Raw genomic sequence first — 12902 nt, forward strand, 5'->3', positions numbered from 1 at the left:
ATTATATATTATATATTTATAGTAAATTACTATAGAAATAGGGAAAAACCCCTATTTCTTAGTTAGGAAATCCCTAGCTAATCCTAGTAATATTATTAGTAAAGTTACTATTAGAAGTGGGGCTAATTCACCGCCCATTCCCTGACAATTCGCCATAGGGCAACTGTGTATTCGCCGGCTAATTCACGTGTAATTCTGCCACATTTAATAGAAGTATAATAGTAAAGCAGTAAGTAAGGTAACACATCCTTCCTATAATCTATTATAGATATAATCTTATATAAAGATACTACTGTAATATTATATTTACCTTATAATCTAATATTTAAAGAGAGAAACTAGACGGGGATCCACTAACAGGGTCTATCTGCACTTAAAGGAATAGAGCTCCAAGAGTGTCTCGACCACAGGATCTCTCACTGCATCTCCAGGGGCGACTCCTCAGCTGCAGTAAGCAAATTACTCCAAGTTATAGCGTCTCTACTGGTTTTCCGCCTAGCACTACCCGTTTTATGCCTGCAATCCTTCACACGGCGTGGATCTGCAGTGAGCACCCCCCCCCCCCCCCCCCCCCCCTGGTCAGACAGCGGCATTTCCATATTGCAGATCACATCGGATGCCGTACCGTGTTGCCGGTGTTGATGGAGCTCGATCGCCTCTATTCTGCTTCAACGTATACCTCGCCACATGCAACATGGTTGATCCAAAATCTCATGGACAGGCTGTTCTCGTACCTCGCACCTATCCCACTGCACGCGCCTGCGCCTGTATCTTCGACCTTTCCCTATCAACCAATACCGCCTCCACCTCGGCCAGCAGGTCTGGGTTGCGGTGCTGGGGTCCTACAAACTCGCGCATTACGTCTGAAACCAAACGAAGCGCGCGCACCTGCGTTGCTAGGTCCGGCGTGGCCGGACCGTGCTGCACAAGCCACAGATGCATTTGAAGGGCTGAATTAATAGCCCACGCCGACAGCGGTCCAGCCTGCCGGAACGTCTGGGCATGGCTGCCGATCTCCGCAACGTGTATATTAGTCAGTAGGTCCGTTGAGGCCGCCATACACCGCGAAATCGCCTCGCCCGTGATGGCGATCGGCAGTTTCTCCTTTGCCGCCTTGGCGATCGCTACGTGGTGGAGCACAATTTCCGCGCCTGAGAGATTGATGGCGATGATGAGGGAAAGCGCCTCGTAGTGCGCACTGTTGGATGTTGGGATGTGGGCGGCGAGACAACCTATGCGGCACTGTCCTACTAGCCTGTCGATGCGGTAGTGATTGTCCCAGAATGAGTATGAAGAGTCTTCGAGAGACTTCTGGATGTGCTCAAAGACTCGTCGATAGAGAGTGGCCATCACTACTACACCAGCGTAAGGTGGCAGTTGATGGCTCTCGGGGGATTCGAGGACCTCTTGGACGGTCGGCATGACAGGAACCTCATCGATCATGTCCAACTCGCCGGCGCAAGGAAGACGAAGCACAGTCTATGACGGCAGTTGTTAGTCTAGTTGTGCTTTCGAATCCTCGGGAGCTTTACGAGAAAGGTAAATCACATACCTCATCCACAGCGGGCGCAAACTTGGTTCTCATGCTCGCAAACGTGTCCAGCACATACATCTGCCAAAAGGTCCGACGCTTCTCCTCAGCGTTGAATGGACAATTGGACCGCGGCAAGCACACACGTAGCGAGCGGCACATGCCAGAACGCGGGTCGGCTTCGCCAAGAGCCTCGAAGGCGTTGAAATCCACATCGGTCCGCTCCAACCCCATCAGCTTGGCCAGGCGAATGGCGCGCCCCAGAGTCATCCAAGTTCGTGCCAGGTTGGGCCGCTGCAGTTCGTAGAATGCCAATAAATTGCACGCCTGCAGCGTGTCAATGCTCCGCAGGCCCGCACCGTTATCCTCCCGCTCGCACATGTCGAGCAGCCCGCGCGCCTGCGTGTAGAAGCTGTCGGCAGGAATCGTCACCACCATGGCATCGTCGCCAGACTGCTGCTTTTCAAACGGTGGTTCGCGCGCGAGGGATCCCAGGCCAGCCATGGCAAGGGAAAGGGCCTGCGCAGGCACGAATCCCGGGGCCTGATCGAGCTCTTCCACAAACCGGCGGCGGTGGACCATGGGGAAGACAGGATTGTGGACGTCAAAGTAGGTATCATGCCTGCTTACGTGTCCCTAATCAGTCAAGCTTTCAGAAACCGCATCCGTGTCATCAGACTTACAGTAGGGTCAAAACGGCTTGCACATCCATATCACTTGGAGTTTGGATCCGGGTCCCTGCGTCGCTGCTAGCCGTGTTTGTATTTGTAAGCGAAGCCGGACTTGGAGATACGACGGCGGAGAGGTAGAGAGAGTTGGTCGTCGAGGAGGGCATCATTCCTGACAAAAAGTCAATGGAGTCAAAATCCATTTTGCCGAACATGGAGTCCGAGGCGTCGCTGCTGTCCTGTAGATTTGCCCTAGATCGGGGTTAGAGTGTTTGCTTTGCCAACATCAACGGCAAGCCTCACCAATCATCAAGCATTGCTGCTTCCGGGATGCCTTGAAGCATGTAGGGAAGAAGTTCTTCCGTAAGCTCCTCCGACTGTCCCGTATCAGAAATGGCCTGGACGGGATGTAACGAGGACGATGTGGACGCCAATATCGGCGCCGAAGAGGGCTGGGGCTGCGAATCGACAGCCAGTTCAGACCATGATATATTATTGAACTGATCAGCCTTTTCGACCACTGGAGATTGCCCGTTGTAAGCGAGTCGGTTCTCTGCTCGGCCTGTTCGAGCGCACCATTAGCAAACCCGCCACGAATGGAGAGGTAACCCGGGAGCATCAACCTAATCGATTATGAATATCGAGGAGAAGTTTTGTTAGATCAATCTTGGTGAGAGACGGCTTCGACGGGCCCGCGTAATGGCACCCAAGTCCCATCTTCGAACACCGACCGCAGGCGGGATGTGCGCGGTCGCAGCGGACCTTGCGACCTCGGCAAGGGTTGCATGCTAGCCGCTTCATCGCGCTCGTTGGTCCATCATTTCCTGTCAGAGCGGCTGGTTGCTCTTTGCCGCTGCTGCCTTCGGCCCTTCTGGAGCCGTTGTTGCTCGATTGCTGCTTCTCAGACGAGAGCAAACTGGCGTCGTTGTTCATGTCATGCCACGATGTCATCTTAACCATATTTGGCCTGTGCATAAAGAGATGGAGAGCGTGAAAGTCAACATGACAAAAAGAGGGGAAAGGATATAGGGTCCTACTGGAAGAGTGGCGACTTTTGCCGTCAGCTTGATCACATAGGCGAGGTGGCCTAGATTGCAGCTTTTACGAGGCAGGGCGTAGGGCTGCTGTATGTAAGATAGCCGACTCGGGTCGGAATCCTTCATCAGCGTGGGGGTAATTACCTATATGGCTTAGTGCCTCCAACTGTTCCACACTCGTCTGTTAGCTGAGCAGCACGCATCGGGTGGCGCTAGTGGCGTTGAGCTATTGAGTAAGCTGACCGAGTGAAGGGCAGGCTGTCGAGCTTTGGTCGCAGTGATTTGATCTTTGGGCTGCTATTAGACAGAACCCGAGACATTAAGCTTATCGTCCAATCCTCAACGGCTACTTGCTTGGGGAGTTTCCGAATGCGCCGCTACAAGCGAGACACTGTGCCTGGAGACGGGGTCTACTTATTGACGAATGAGGGGTTAAAGCCTTGGAAACCCGGCGGCTATTTGCTTCTTTGCGTGCGGGTAAACTGCTGTTTATTCACCACATATGGCTATATACCCGAGCCAATCCCCCTTTCCATAACTTTCAGGCCCCAAGTGAGCAGCTAAATCTCACTTTGGAGCGCAAGAACGCGGCACGGATGCAGCTACATACATGAGATCAAGCCAACCTGAAAAAAGTTCAAGAACCCCAGTACACAGGCCGCCGAGAGGCGTAAACTAAGTGGAATTACCCATCGGACCACCTTCAAGAATCAAGCCCCAGCGGCTCAGCATGCCCCAGAAATATCACACGCAATCTTTTCCGCCAATGCATACACCGTTGACTGAGGGTGTCCAGGTGGCAGCAGCGGGAACGCCGAGGCATCAACCACCCGCAGTCCCTGAGCGCCATACACCCTGCCTTGTGTGTCAATCACAGCCGAGGGGTCGTCCTTCTTGCCCATAGCACAGGTACAGGATCCGTGAAAAATGGTCTGGAAGTTTTTCCGGATCGCCGTCTCAATGTCGGCGTCAGTGACTACCTGAGCGCCGGGAAATCGCTCCTTGCCGACCTTGAGAGGCGTCAGAGACTTCTGTTGCCAGAACTCACGAGCGCGCTTGAAACCCCCCACAGCGACGTCGACATCGCTTTGAGCCGTCAGGAAAGCCGGGTCGATGAGCGGATGTATGGCTGTGTCCGTCGAGACGATTGTAACAGACCCGCGGGAACGGGGTGCCACCAAAACCACACCCATCGTTGCATAGGCAACTCCGTCCTGTGGATCGGCTGTGGAAATGACACTCATGTTGCCCATATAGCCGCTGAAGGCCATGTACTCGACCTCGGGCCAATCTGCGGGGTAGGCGGCGAGGGCGGCGATGGAGCTGTTGTGCCAGCTGCTCCTTGCGCTCCTGGGAATCTTTTCCCAGCCGAGAAGATCAGCCGCTGGGCTGGTGAGCAGACCTTGTGCAGGGAAGCCGTGGTAGAGGTCGACTTGCTGCGCGGCGAAGGACGGATTCCCCATTGATGAGGCAGTGATGGCGTTGATGCCTTGAGAAATCCCGAATACGATATGGTCCTGCATGCCTTGCCCTACGCCCGGAGCATCGACAACGACAGGAATATCAAGAGACTGAAGGATCTTGGAGGGACCGACGCCAGAGACTTGTAGCAGCTGTGGGGAGCCAATAACACCGGCGGACACAATGATCTCCTTGCGAGCGCGGAGGGTGAAGTTTGCTCCGAGCGACTCAACCTGGACCCCTGTGGCCGTTTTGTTTCCATCGAATATTATCTTTTTAGCGTTGGTCAGAGGGTATAGGTAGTACTTGGTATTACCGAGCGAGCTCTGAAGGAAAGATGTCTCGGAAGAGGACCGCAGCATGGACCCCGCATCAATGGTAAACATCGCGTACGCCTGGCCCAGTAGTCCACCGTTCTGGAATCCTTCCTTGCGGAGGCGGATGCCCATCTGGCTGAAGGCCTTAGTGGCCCAGGTCGGGAAGGCATATGCCCAGTTTGGGAAACCCAAAGACAGTGGCCCGTCGCCGTGGCCGAGGGCTGAGTGACTGTACTGAGGTGTTGCATTGGCGGCGCGCAGGTCGTTCCTCGGGGGTGTAAAGTTGAGGCTCTTCTCAAAGTAGGGACGCCAGTTGTCCCAGGCATAGCTCTGGTCTCCAACCTGGTCTGCCCATTTCTGATAGGCCCCAGCTGTGCTGCGGTGATACACCATGAAATTTCTGGCCGAGCTTCCGCCCAACATCCTGCCATGGGGATAATGGAGAGACTGATTAAAGGCCCCCTAAGCAACAGGTCAGAAAAATGTGTACAAGGCGAAAAAGGAACACCTATATGACACGTACCGCTTGCGGCGTTGTTTGGTAGCCCCAATCCGCTCCAGGCTGCCAGTCGGAAGCATCCTTGCCCACAAATGCAGTGGCGAAACCGGGTATCTGGCTCAGGTTGCCGTTGGTAAGGTGGTAGAAACTGCCTGCCTCGACCACAGCAACACTACCAGCGTTCTGCTCGACAAGTCTACTCGCTATCGTAAGGCCGGCAGTCCCGCCGCCCACAACGACATAGTCATATGTTGCGTCGGCGCCAGGGATACCAAAGGACGATCCCAGTAGTCTTGCTTGCACAGACGCAGCCAAGAGGGCCATCAAGCCCACTGCTTGCTGTTGAAGTCTCATTGGGCGATTCGGGAGCTTTCCGCACGTTCAAAGAGTGTTTATGAATCAAGAGAAGTGGTGCTATAATATGCGGTGCGACTCTGCAATGCGCTTATGTCGTACCGGTGATACCTCTGGTGATGGGATCTCAAGCTCTCTTATATTGGCGCTGAAAACCTGAACTTTATACATAATTCATGGCAAGACGATGATATTCTCGAGCGTTGCCCATTCAATGTCCAATTTCAATAGACGCGGACGCCGCGGTCCGTTTACGCCCCCAGATCATGGCCTATTTCGCAGCGCAGGGTCTGGAGTCTTATCGACGGAAGGAACCAGGGGGCGAAGGAATCTGACATACAGGATGGAGGTGCAGAGGGAAAAGAAACTAAACAAGAAGCACAAAGAGCGCAGGCAGAATACTTTGCTCGGATAACGGGATTCAGCTGGGCGTCATTTGCTGGACTGCGCCGTAAAGTGCGCCCGAAGTTCCGCAAGTTGCTTCCAGATTTGGAGAGCTTAAAGGCGCAGGCGACGCCTCCAAAGCACATTAGCGAGGCACCGGGCATCATCTGCTCGCTTTTGCCGTAGGATCACGCCGAAGGACCGTACCGACTGCCAAATGTAGATGGCGTGGGGGGGCTGAGGGCACCAAGGCCAGCCCTATTGAAGTGTAGGAGTGAAAGTCCGACCCTCAGCTGCCTGTCGGGTGTAAGCAATGGTCGCAGTTGTGTGTCACCTTGGCTGAACGGCTGTGGCCAGACCGGGCATCTGGTCTTTGGCTATTCTTCATCAGCTGGGACCCATGCTACATGCTTGCTGAGATGTGCATCTAGGAACGTATTGATGGAGCATAGATGGCAGACCAAACGCAGGACAGCACCGCCAGGTCAGAAAAAATGGAATTTGACTACATTGGGACCGAGCAGAATCTGTAAACGGAATCATCTTTACCGTGTAGGATCTAGACACGCCAAAAAGTCTGTTGCTAAACTAAAATTTCCATCAAAACCTAGACTATAGCGTTTTCGATGCCAAAAGAGCTTTTTCTTTAGAGAGGCTACGAGTATTCCCAGCCTTTTCACTATGGCTGGTGAAGTCTAGTACCATGGCTCAGAGGCAAACAGCTTCGAGGCCACGGCAAAAGTTAGAAAACATTTTGACGGATAATAAAAAAGAGTTTCGAAAGAGTATCATTCTTAACGTTCGAGCTCACAGTGCCCCATGTTCCATGAGCCAAGACGGAATTTTCAAGCGAAGCAGAGGTGACCATGTAATCTGCATTACTACAAACTACCATTTCTACAGTAATGGAAAAACTCTCAAACTCCATAAGATACCTACGACTCTTTCAGCTACATGGTAATGACAGCACGGTAGCGGACGTTACCGCTCAGCATCGCGTCTAGAAAACCGTCAGTAATCTTTCATCACCAATGGTGAAAAAACCTACCAAATGCCTCTTGAACCTTGTCCAGCGGCCAAGTCTGAACAGCAGAGTTCAAGCCGTTCAGATGCGCAAAGTCGACAGTCTTTTCACACTCATGCGCCGTGCAGGTAGGCCACACCTGAACAGAGACACCGCGCATCATCATGTCGTGGGCGTTGAGCGTGATCTCGCCGCTGGGAGGGAAGCTAAGAATAAGCATCTTGCCGTAGATGCCGACACCTTTGATGAGGGGCACCATGGCAGCCGTGTCCATGGCAGTAGTGAGCACGAGGTCAGCGCCACCGAGCGCCTTGAGGGCCTCGCCTGCGTCTCCCTCAGTCGCGTCGATGTACTCGTGGGCGCCGAGCTGACGGACCGATGCCTCCTTGTCGCGGCCGCGAGATACCGCCACGACGCGATACCCCATCTTGCGTGCGAACTGCACCGCCATATGGCCCAAGCCGCCCAGCCCCTGGACCGCAATGGTGCCGCCCGGGGTGACGTTGGCCGACTTGATGGCGCTGAAGACGGTGGAACCAGCGCAGAGGATGGGAGCGAACTCGACAGCATTGGCGTCTGCAGGAATCCTGACGGCTGCCTTGGACTGCACAAGGCAGTATTCCGCATCTAGGTGTGCGAGTCAGTAGACCAACATCGAACGTGCAAGAGAAAGGAGCTACTCACAGCCACCGTTCTTGGTGACACCAGTGACTACGTAGGGCTCGCAGAATTGGTAGAGACCACTCTGGCAACTGAAAATGAAATTAGCATTTTTGATGGTGCGAGTGAGAGAGAGAGATATACTGGGCACAAGTGCCGTCGTGACCGCCGTGCCAGGCGCCACCGATACGGTCCCCGACGGTCCAGCCGCTGACACCGTCGCCCAAGGCAGCGACCTTGCCAATGATTTCGTGGCCAGGTACCATTGGGAAGCCAGCACCCCAGGCGTTGTACTTGGCGAAAACATCTGAGTGGCAGACACCGCAGGCCTCTACCTTGACTAGGATCTCCCCGGCAGCGGGGAGCTGAAGCGGGACCTCCTCGAGGACGAGGTCACCCCCGAGTTCCTTGAAGGAAGCCTGCTTGTAGGTCTTGGGAAGGGCGGAAGAAGACATTGTGACTGATGAAGTAGTGGTGTTGATGGAAGCCTGGTTGTTGGATTGTTTTGGAGTGACTTGGATGTTCTTTTCACCTCGTGTCTGATGAGGTGGCTTTGAGGACGTAGCAAAGAGAGCTTTGATTTGATTGAGACAGCCCATTGCGAGTTATATCAGGTTGAGATCCCTTGTTGAAAAAGAACTCAGAAAGCAGAGAGGTATGTACTTCCATGATTAATTGAGTCACGAACGGGCCCAGCACGGCTGGCAACCATGTCCGGTGCTGCTGCAACGACCCGCAACACCATGCGGGAACGGTGTGCGCGCGCCGCTGGACAGTTACACTTGCTGCATGCCTCTGCTTACCAACTCACGTGATGACTTATTACTCATGAGTAAGCATTGAGGAATGCCTAGATGGGAAGCCGTCAGATACTGAGCCTCGCCATTGTTGCGTAGCATAGACGACGGAGAGGAATACGTGTTTTGCCGCAAACAGTGGTTGCCCAATCACTGCGGCCATTTTGTTGGTGCTATGTCTCTGCTTACCCCACCGCGGTCCGCGCTGTCCGCTTTACCCAGGGGGTATGCGTATAAGGCGGCACGCAGACGACGGATAGCCCTGTGCAAGGCACTACTGAGATTACTTAGGTATAATAGGGGGTCGGTAGAGGTCGTTGGAACCATATCGGTATCAATAACGGGAAAATGATTATTTGCGCAAATTTTGTTGTTTTGTATTGAAGTTGGAATAAGCTAATGCGCCCCGTTTCTCTAGTTAAACTCTAATGGTAAGGAGATAACTCAAAAAAGTGGACAGACATGAGAGAATATTAGCGTCAGATAGTATTGTAGTCAGGTCACCATGTAATTTATTAGAGGTCAAAGTTTATTTTAACATTATGTCATCATCACTTTCTACACAATGCCAATGATATAAAGTAATTACAGCGTTTGGTCCAAGAGTGGCTAACCTGCTCATTCCATTTAAGCAAATATTAAAACCGAGAGATTAGACAAAACCTCGGACTCTACCCTCATCAAGTCAATCGTCACGTTCTCGGCTTGTTGATGCTTAATCTCTATATTTCCCTATGTTTTTACATGCAGATTGCTGCATCAGCAATAGTGATAATGGTCTACGTTTGCACTTGATCTCCACCGAGCGTGACTTTTATCCGACAACCGTCGGCGCGTCACCAACGCCGCCAAGCTTTTTCTTCTGCGAACATGTCAGTTTATCATTATGATTCCGAAGTCTCCAAGACTTACATTCAGAGCAAATCCGATTAAAAAGACTACGGCACTGCCAAAGAAGGCCGGAATGAAGGTTTTGCGCAGATTATCCACAATGACATCAATTACCGCGGGAAGTAGCTCTTCTGGAACGGCGTGAATAGCTTCGCTTGATTTTCCTGTGGCGACATGGTCAACAAACTTTACCCCAAGGAATGATAGGCCGGCGAAGGGCTGGCAACTCACCACTTAAGATACTGTTCAGGTCCTCGACAGGCAAGTCTGGCAGTAGGCGGCGCAAACCTGACAATCCTTCGTTGACAAAGACGGCACCCGAAACGGACAAAGCGGCGGTGATGCCAGTATACTGAGCAATCATGATGAACCTGAAATAGTCAGTGAAAACTCTGACTTGACTCAGGCGTATGCTCACGGGACACCCAAGCCAGCCTCATCCGGAGGAATGACTCCATGGATAACTCCATACGGCGTCTGGTTACAGAAGCCGAGACCAAGAGCGAGGATAACCTCAGCACCGTATATGTACCCAGCGGAAGTATTGGCGTCGATGCAATAGAGCATAACATTGCCCGCCAGTGACAATGCTCCGCCGGTCACAAACCAGTGCCAGTAGTAGCCGACCTTGACCATGAGAAGTCCTTGCGCCAGGTTGGCGAAGCTGAAGACGATAATCAGTGGTAACAGCCGGACGGCAGCATCGAGTGCGCTATCTCCCTTGCTGAACTGAAAGTAGACTGGGATGTAATAGATGGGAACGAAGGCCGCCGTATTGGAGCAAATGGTGGAAACGAACAAGAGGGTAGACTCCTTGTGCTTCAGCAAAGCAGCCGGAAAAAGGCGATCGGACAGTGTGGTCAGCCACGCAAAGTGCTGTTGTGCTATAAAGACGAGGAATCCGACGATACCCACCACAAACAAGGCAATGGTACTTCCGCTGTTCCACGCGTAGAGGACGCCGCCTAAGTTGATGCCCATGACCAAGCAAATGGAAAACCCAGCAAGCAGCACGGTACCAAAGAAATCGAATTTGTACAGCCGTTGTCGTCTGGTCACCGACTTGGGCAGTGGATCAAAAGACGGCAGGACAAATATGTAGATTGGCATAAAAACGCCGCCGATGATGAGGTTGATGTAGAACGCCCACCGCCAGTTAAATTTGGCAAAAGCGCCGCCAATGACGGGTCCCAACACGGTGCCCACGCTCCACACTACACCAGTGATGCTGAAATACTTGGGCTTCTCCTTGGCGTCCGTTGACACGGCGATGAGGGTCATGATGCCGCAGTACATGGCGCTTCCGGCCACGCCGAGCCAGACTCGACCGACAATCATGGATTTCATATCGGGCGCGGCGCCGCAGAGAGCCGAGGCGCCGAGGAAAAGCACGGTGTTGATGGTATATACCCACTTGGCGTCGAACTTTGCATACAGCTTGCCCATCGGGAGGATGCCGACGTAGGCACCGGCCATGAAGCCGACCGAAAGCCAGGGTAGCAAGGCCACGGCGTTGAACTGATTGGCAATGGCTGGCACCAGGTCGGCAGTGATTGTGTTATCCAAGGAATAGATGAACATGCTGGAGTAAATGGCGCAAAGGACTAAAACCCACTGTGGCGCCGGCACGGGTTAGCGATGTCCCAAATTGGAAAGAGACGGAAACCATGCTGACTCTGATGCCTCGAATTTGACGCCCGGCAGGCTGGCCCGAGGAGGCTTCGTCTATCGAGTTCGCGTGCTTCTCCATGTCGGAGGCGCTCTGTGAATTGGGAGATGACATGATGTTGAACTGAGGGTCCGTTTCGGAAACAATGCTCGGAATGGTATGAAAGTCGTGTTGATGCCAAACGAGTCTGATTATGATGTATGTTGGAAAGAAGGTTGTTTGAATGAAGCGGAATCGAATCAAGCTCTCATGGTACCCGTAGCTGTTCGATACCTGACAGAATCCCAACCGCAAAACCCGACGATTCAGGAATGAAATTAGGTCTTTTCTTGTTCTTCACCATTGACGGGCAATAGGCTCCCCGGACAGCATTGAGCATGTAAGCAGCAATTCCCCAGGGAGTCCCCAACTGATACCCCATCCCGTCTCACATAATCCGGCTTGGTGCATTGGAGAGCGGGCCGCTGCGGGCCGCGCTTACAAACGGGGTGGGACTGGATTGCGACTGTAGGAACGGAAGCGAGTGTCAGCCCAGAGGATTACGTACTCATACTCTGACGGACGCCACATCCCGTTTCATAGTTGAATATGGGGTGGCGCACTGCCATGGCAAAAGAGACAAAACCATCATGTAAAACCATCCCTTAGGAAGCCCGGGATCATTCCCCCGTCTCCTCATTGAACCCAACGGCTGCGATTCGTCGTTCATATTGTCACTCCCCTTCACCCCCTCCACCTTGGCCTAGTTCGTCAACATCAACATGGGGCTCGAGGCAACGGTTGAGGCTCAGGAGAGCTTCCCCACCACCCAGCCTGCTTTTCGTTTGACGGTAGTGGTCCTCCTCAGCCACACGTGGAATTTACACTAAGACACTACCCACGCAGAGCCACTTCAAGGATAAGCACCCCTGCGGCGACGTCTACACCGGCTCAACTCTGATTGGCGTGCCCTTACTTGCGGGTGGCACCGTCAAGTCCGTTGGCGACTTCCAGCCGCGCTGTAACTTCACGATTGCCAGCTCTACCGATTACTTCACTGTCGACGCAGACAAGACCCACGGTCGGATCGATGCCCAAGCCATCCTTGTTGACGAAGAGGGCCGTGCGGTCCGTCTCCGCATCGATGGTGTCGTTGCGCTGAACGAGCACACGCTACCGCTGATCCAGAACGAGCCAAACGCTGCCAACTCACCATTTGGCTATGGCGGTAAGTTAGCTTTTGTCACCTCTCTGTGCATGCTGGCCGACTCACAATGTTCAGTTGAGTTCCTTAAGTTTGAAACGGGACATGAGATGTACAAACCTCTCGAGAGCATGCGTTTTGCCGGAAGCCAGCGATTTGTGTACTTGGACGGTGTTCGCACCGGTGTCGAGGTCCGCATCTCGCGGGTTGTTTCAGGCACTGGAGAGGCCTAGGCTGCAATTTTCTGGCGTTTTGTATATTCACAATGTGCTCATTCGCTGCACTGAGATAGAACTCATTATGAATTGGTTATCAATCATGAAATACAATGATGAATTCTCTGGTCATCAATGAGACATTTCATTCGATTTATTGTGAGTTGAATGCGTCCATAGAATTGGTTTTGACATCGGACAAGTTCGAAATT

At 52.8% G+C, this 12902-nt stretch overlaps 5 protein-coding genes across 5 annotated transcripts; 1 reads left to right on the forward strand and 4 right to left on the reverse strand.

Moving 5' to 3' along the window:
• Window positions 1-741: 741 nt before the first annotated feature.
• On the reverse strand, window positions 742-3159 carry GLRG_10819 (fungal specific transcription factor domain-containing protein; the record flags this gene model as incomplete). The annotated part of the gene is made up of 5 exons (XM_008101769.1): window positions 742-1479; window positions 1553-2153; window positions 2215-2451; window positions 2503-2761; window positions 2931-3159. 5 exons carry the CDS (start codon window positions 3157-3159, stop codon window positions 742-744), a joined length of 2064 nt encoding a protein of 687 aa, XP_008099960.1.
• An 802-nt stretch (window positions 3160-3961) lies between these two features.
• Window positions 3962-5867, reverse strand: GLRG_10820 (GMC oxidoreductase; the record flags this gene model as incomplete). The annotated part of the gene is made up of 2 exons (XM_008101770.1): window positions 3962-5476; window positions 5538-5867. The coding sequence occupies 2 exons, from the start codon at window positions 5865-5867 to the stop codon at window positions 3962-3964; spliced, it is 1845 nt and encodes a 614-aa protein (XP_008099961.1).
• A 1334-nt stretch (window positions 5868-7201) lies between these two features.
• Window positions 7202-8390, reverse strand: GLRG_10821 (alcohol dehydrogenase GroES-like domain-containing protein; the record flags this gene model as incomplete). Its single annotated transcript, XM_008101771.1, has 4 exons — window positions 7202-7251; window positions 7300-7902; window positions 7960-8027; window positions 8080-8390. 4 exons carry the CDS (start codon window positions 8388-8390, stop codon window positions 7202-7204), a joined length of 1032 nt encoding a protein of 343 aa, XP_008099962.1.
• A 1156-nt stretch (window positions 8391-9546) lies between these two features.
• On the reverse strand, window positions 9547-11406 carry GLRG_10822 (major facilitator superfamily transporter; the record flags this gene model as incomplete). The annotated part of the gene is made up of 5 exons (XM_008101772.1): window positions 9547-9594; window positions 9645-9787; window positions 9855-9994; window positions 10042-11237; window positions 11299-11406. The coding sequence occupies 5 exons, from the start codon at window positions 11404-11406 to the stop codon at window positions 9547-9549; spliced, it is 1635 nt and encodes a 544-aa protein (XP_008099963.1).
• Window positions 11407-12053: 647 nt separating this feature from the next.
• Window positions 12054-12708, forward strand: GLRG_10823 (uncharacterized protein; the record flags this gene model as incomplete). Its single annotated transcript, XM_008101773.1, has 3 exons — window positions 12054-12122; window positions 12178-12499; window positions 12554-12708. The coding sequence occupies 3 exons, from the start codon at window positions 12054-12056 to the stop codon at window positions 12706-12708; spliced, it is 546 nt and encodes a 181-aa protein (XP_008099964.1).
• Window positions 12709-12902: the final 194 nt, after the last annotated feature.

The sequence above is a fragment of the Colletotrichum graminicola genome (assembly GCF_000149035.1).
Source record: "Colletotrichum graminicola M1.001 genomic scaffold supercont1.74, whole genome shotgun sequence".
Classification (NCBI taxonomy): domain Eukaryota; kingdom Fungi; phylum Ascomycota; class Sordariomycetes; order Glomerellales; family Glomerellaceae; genus Colletotrichum; species Colletotrichum graminicola.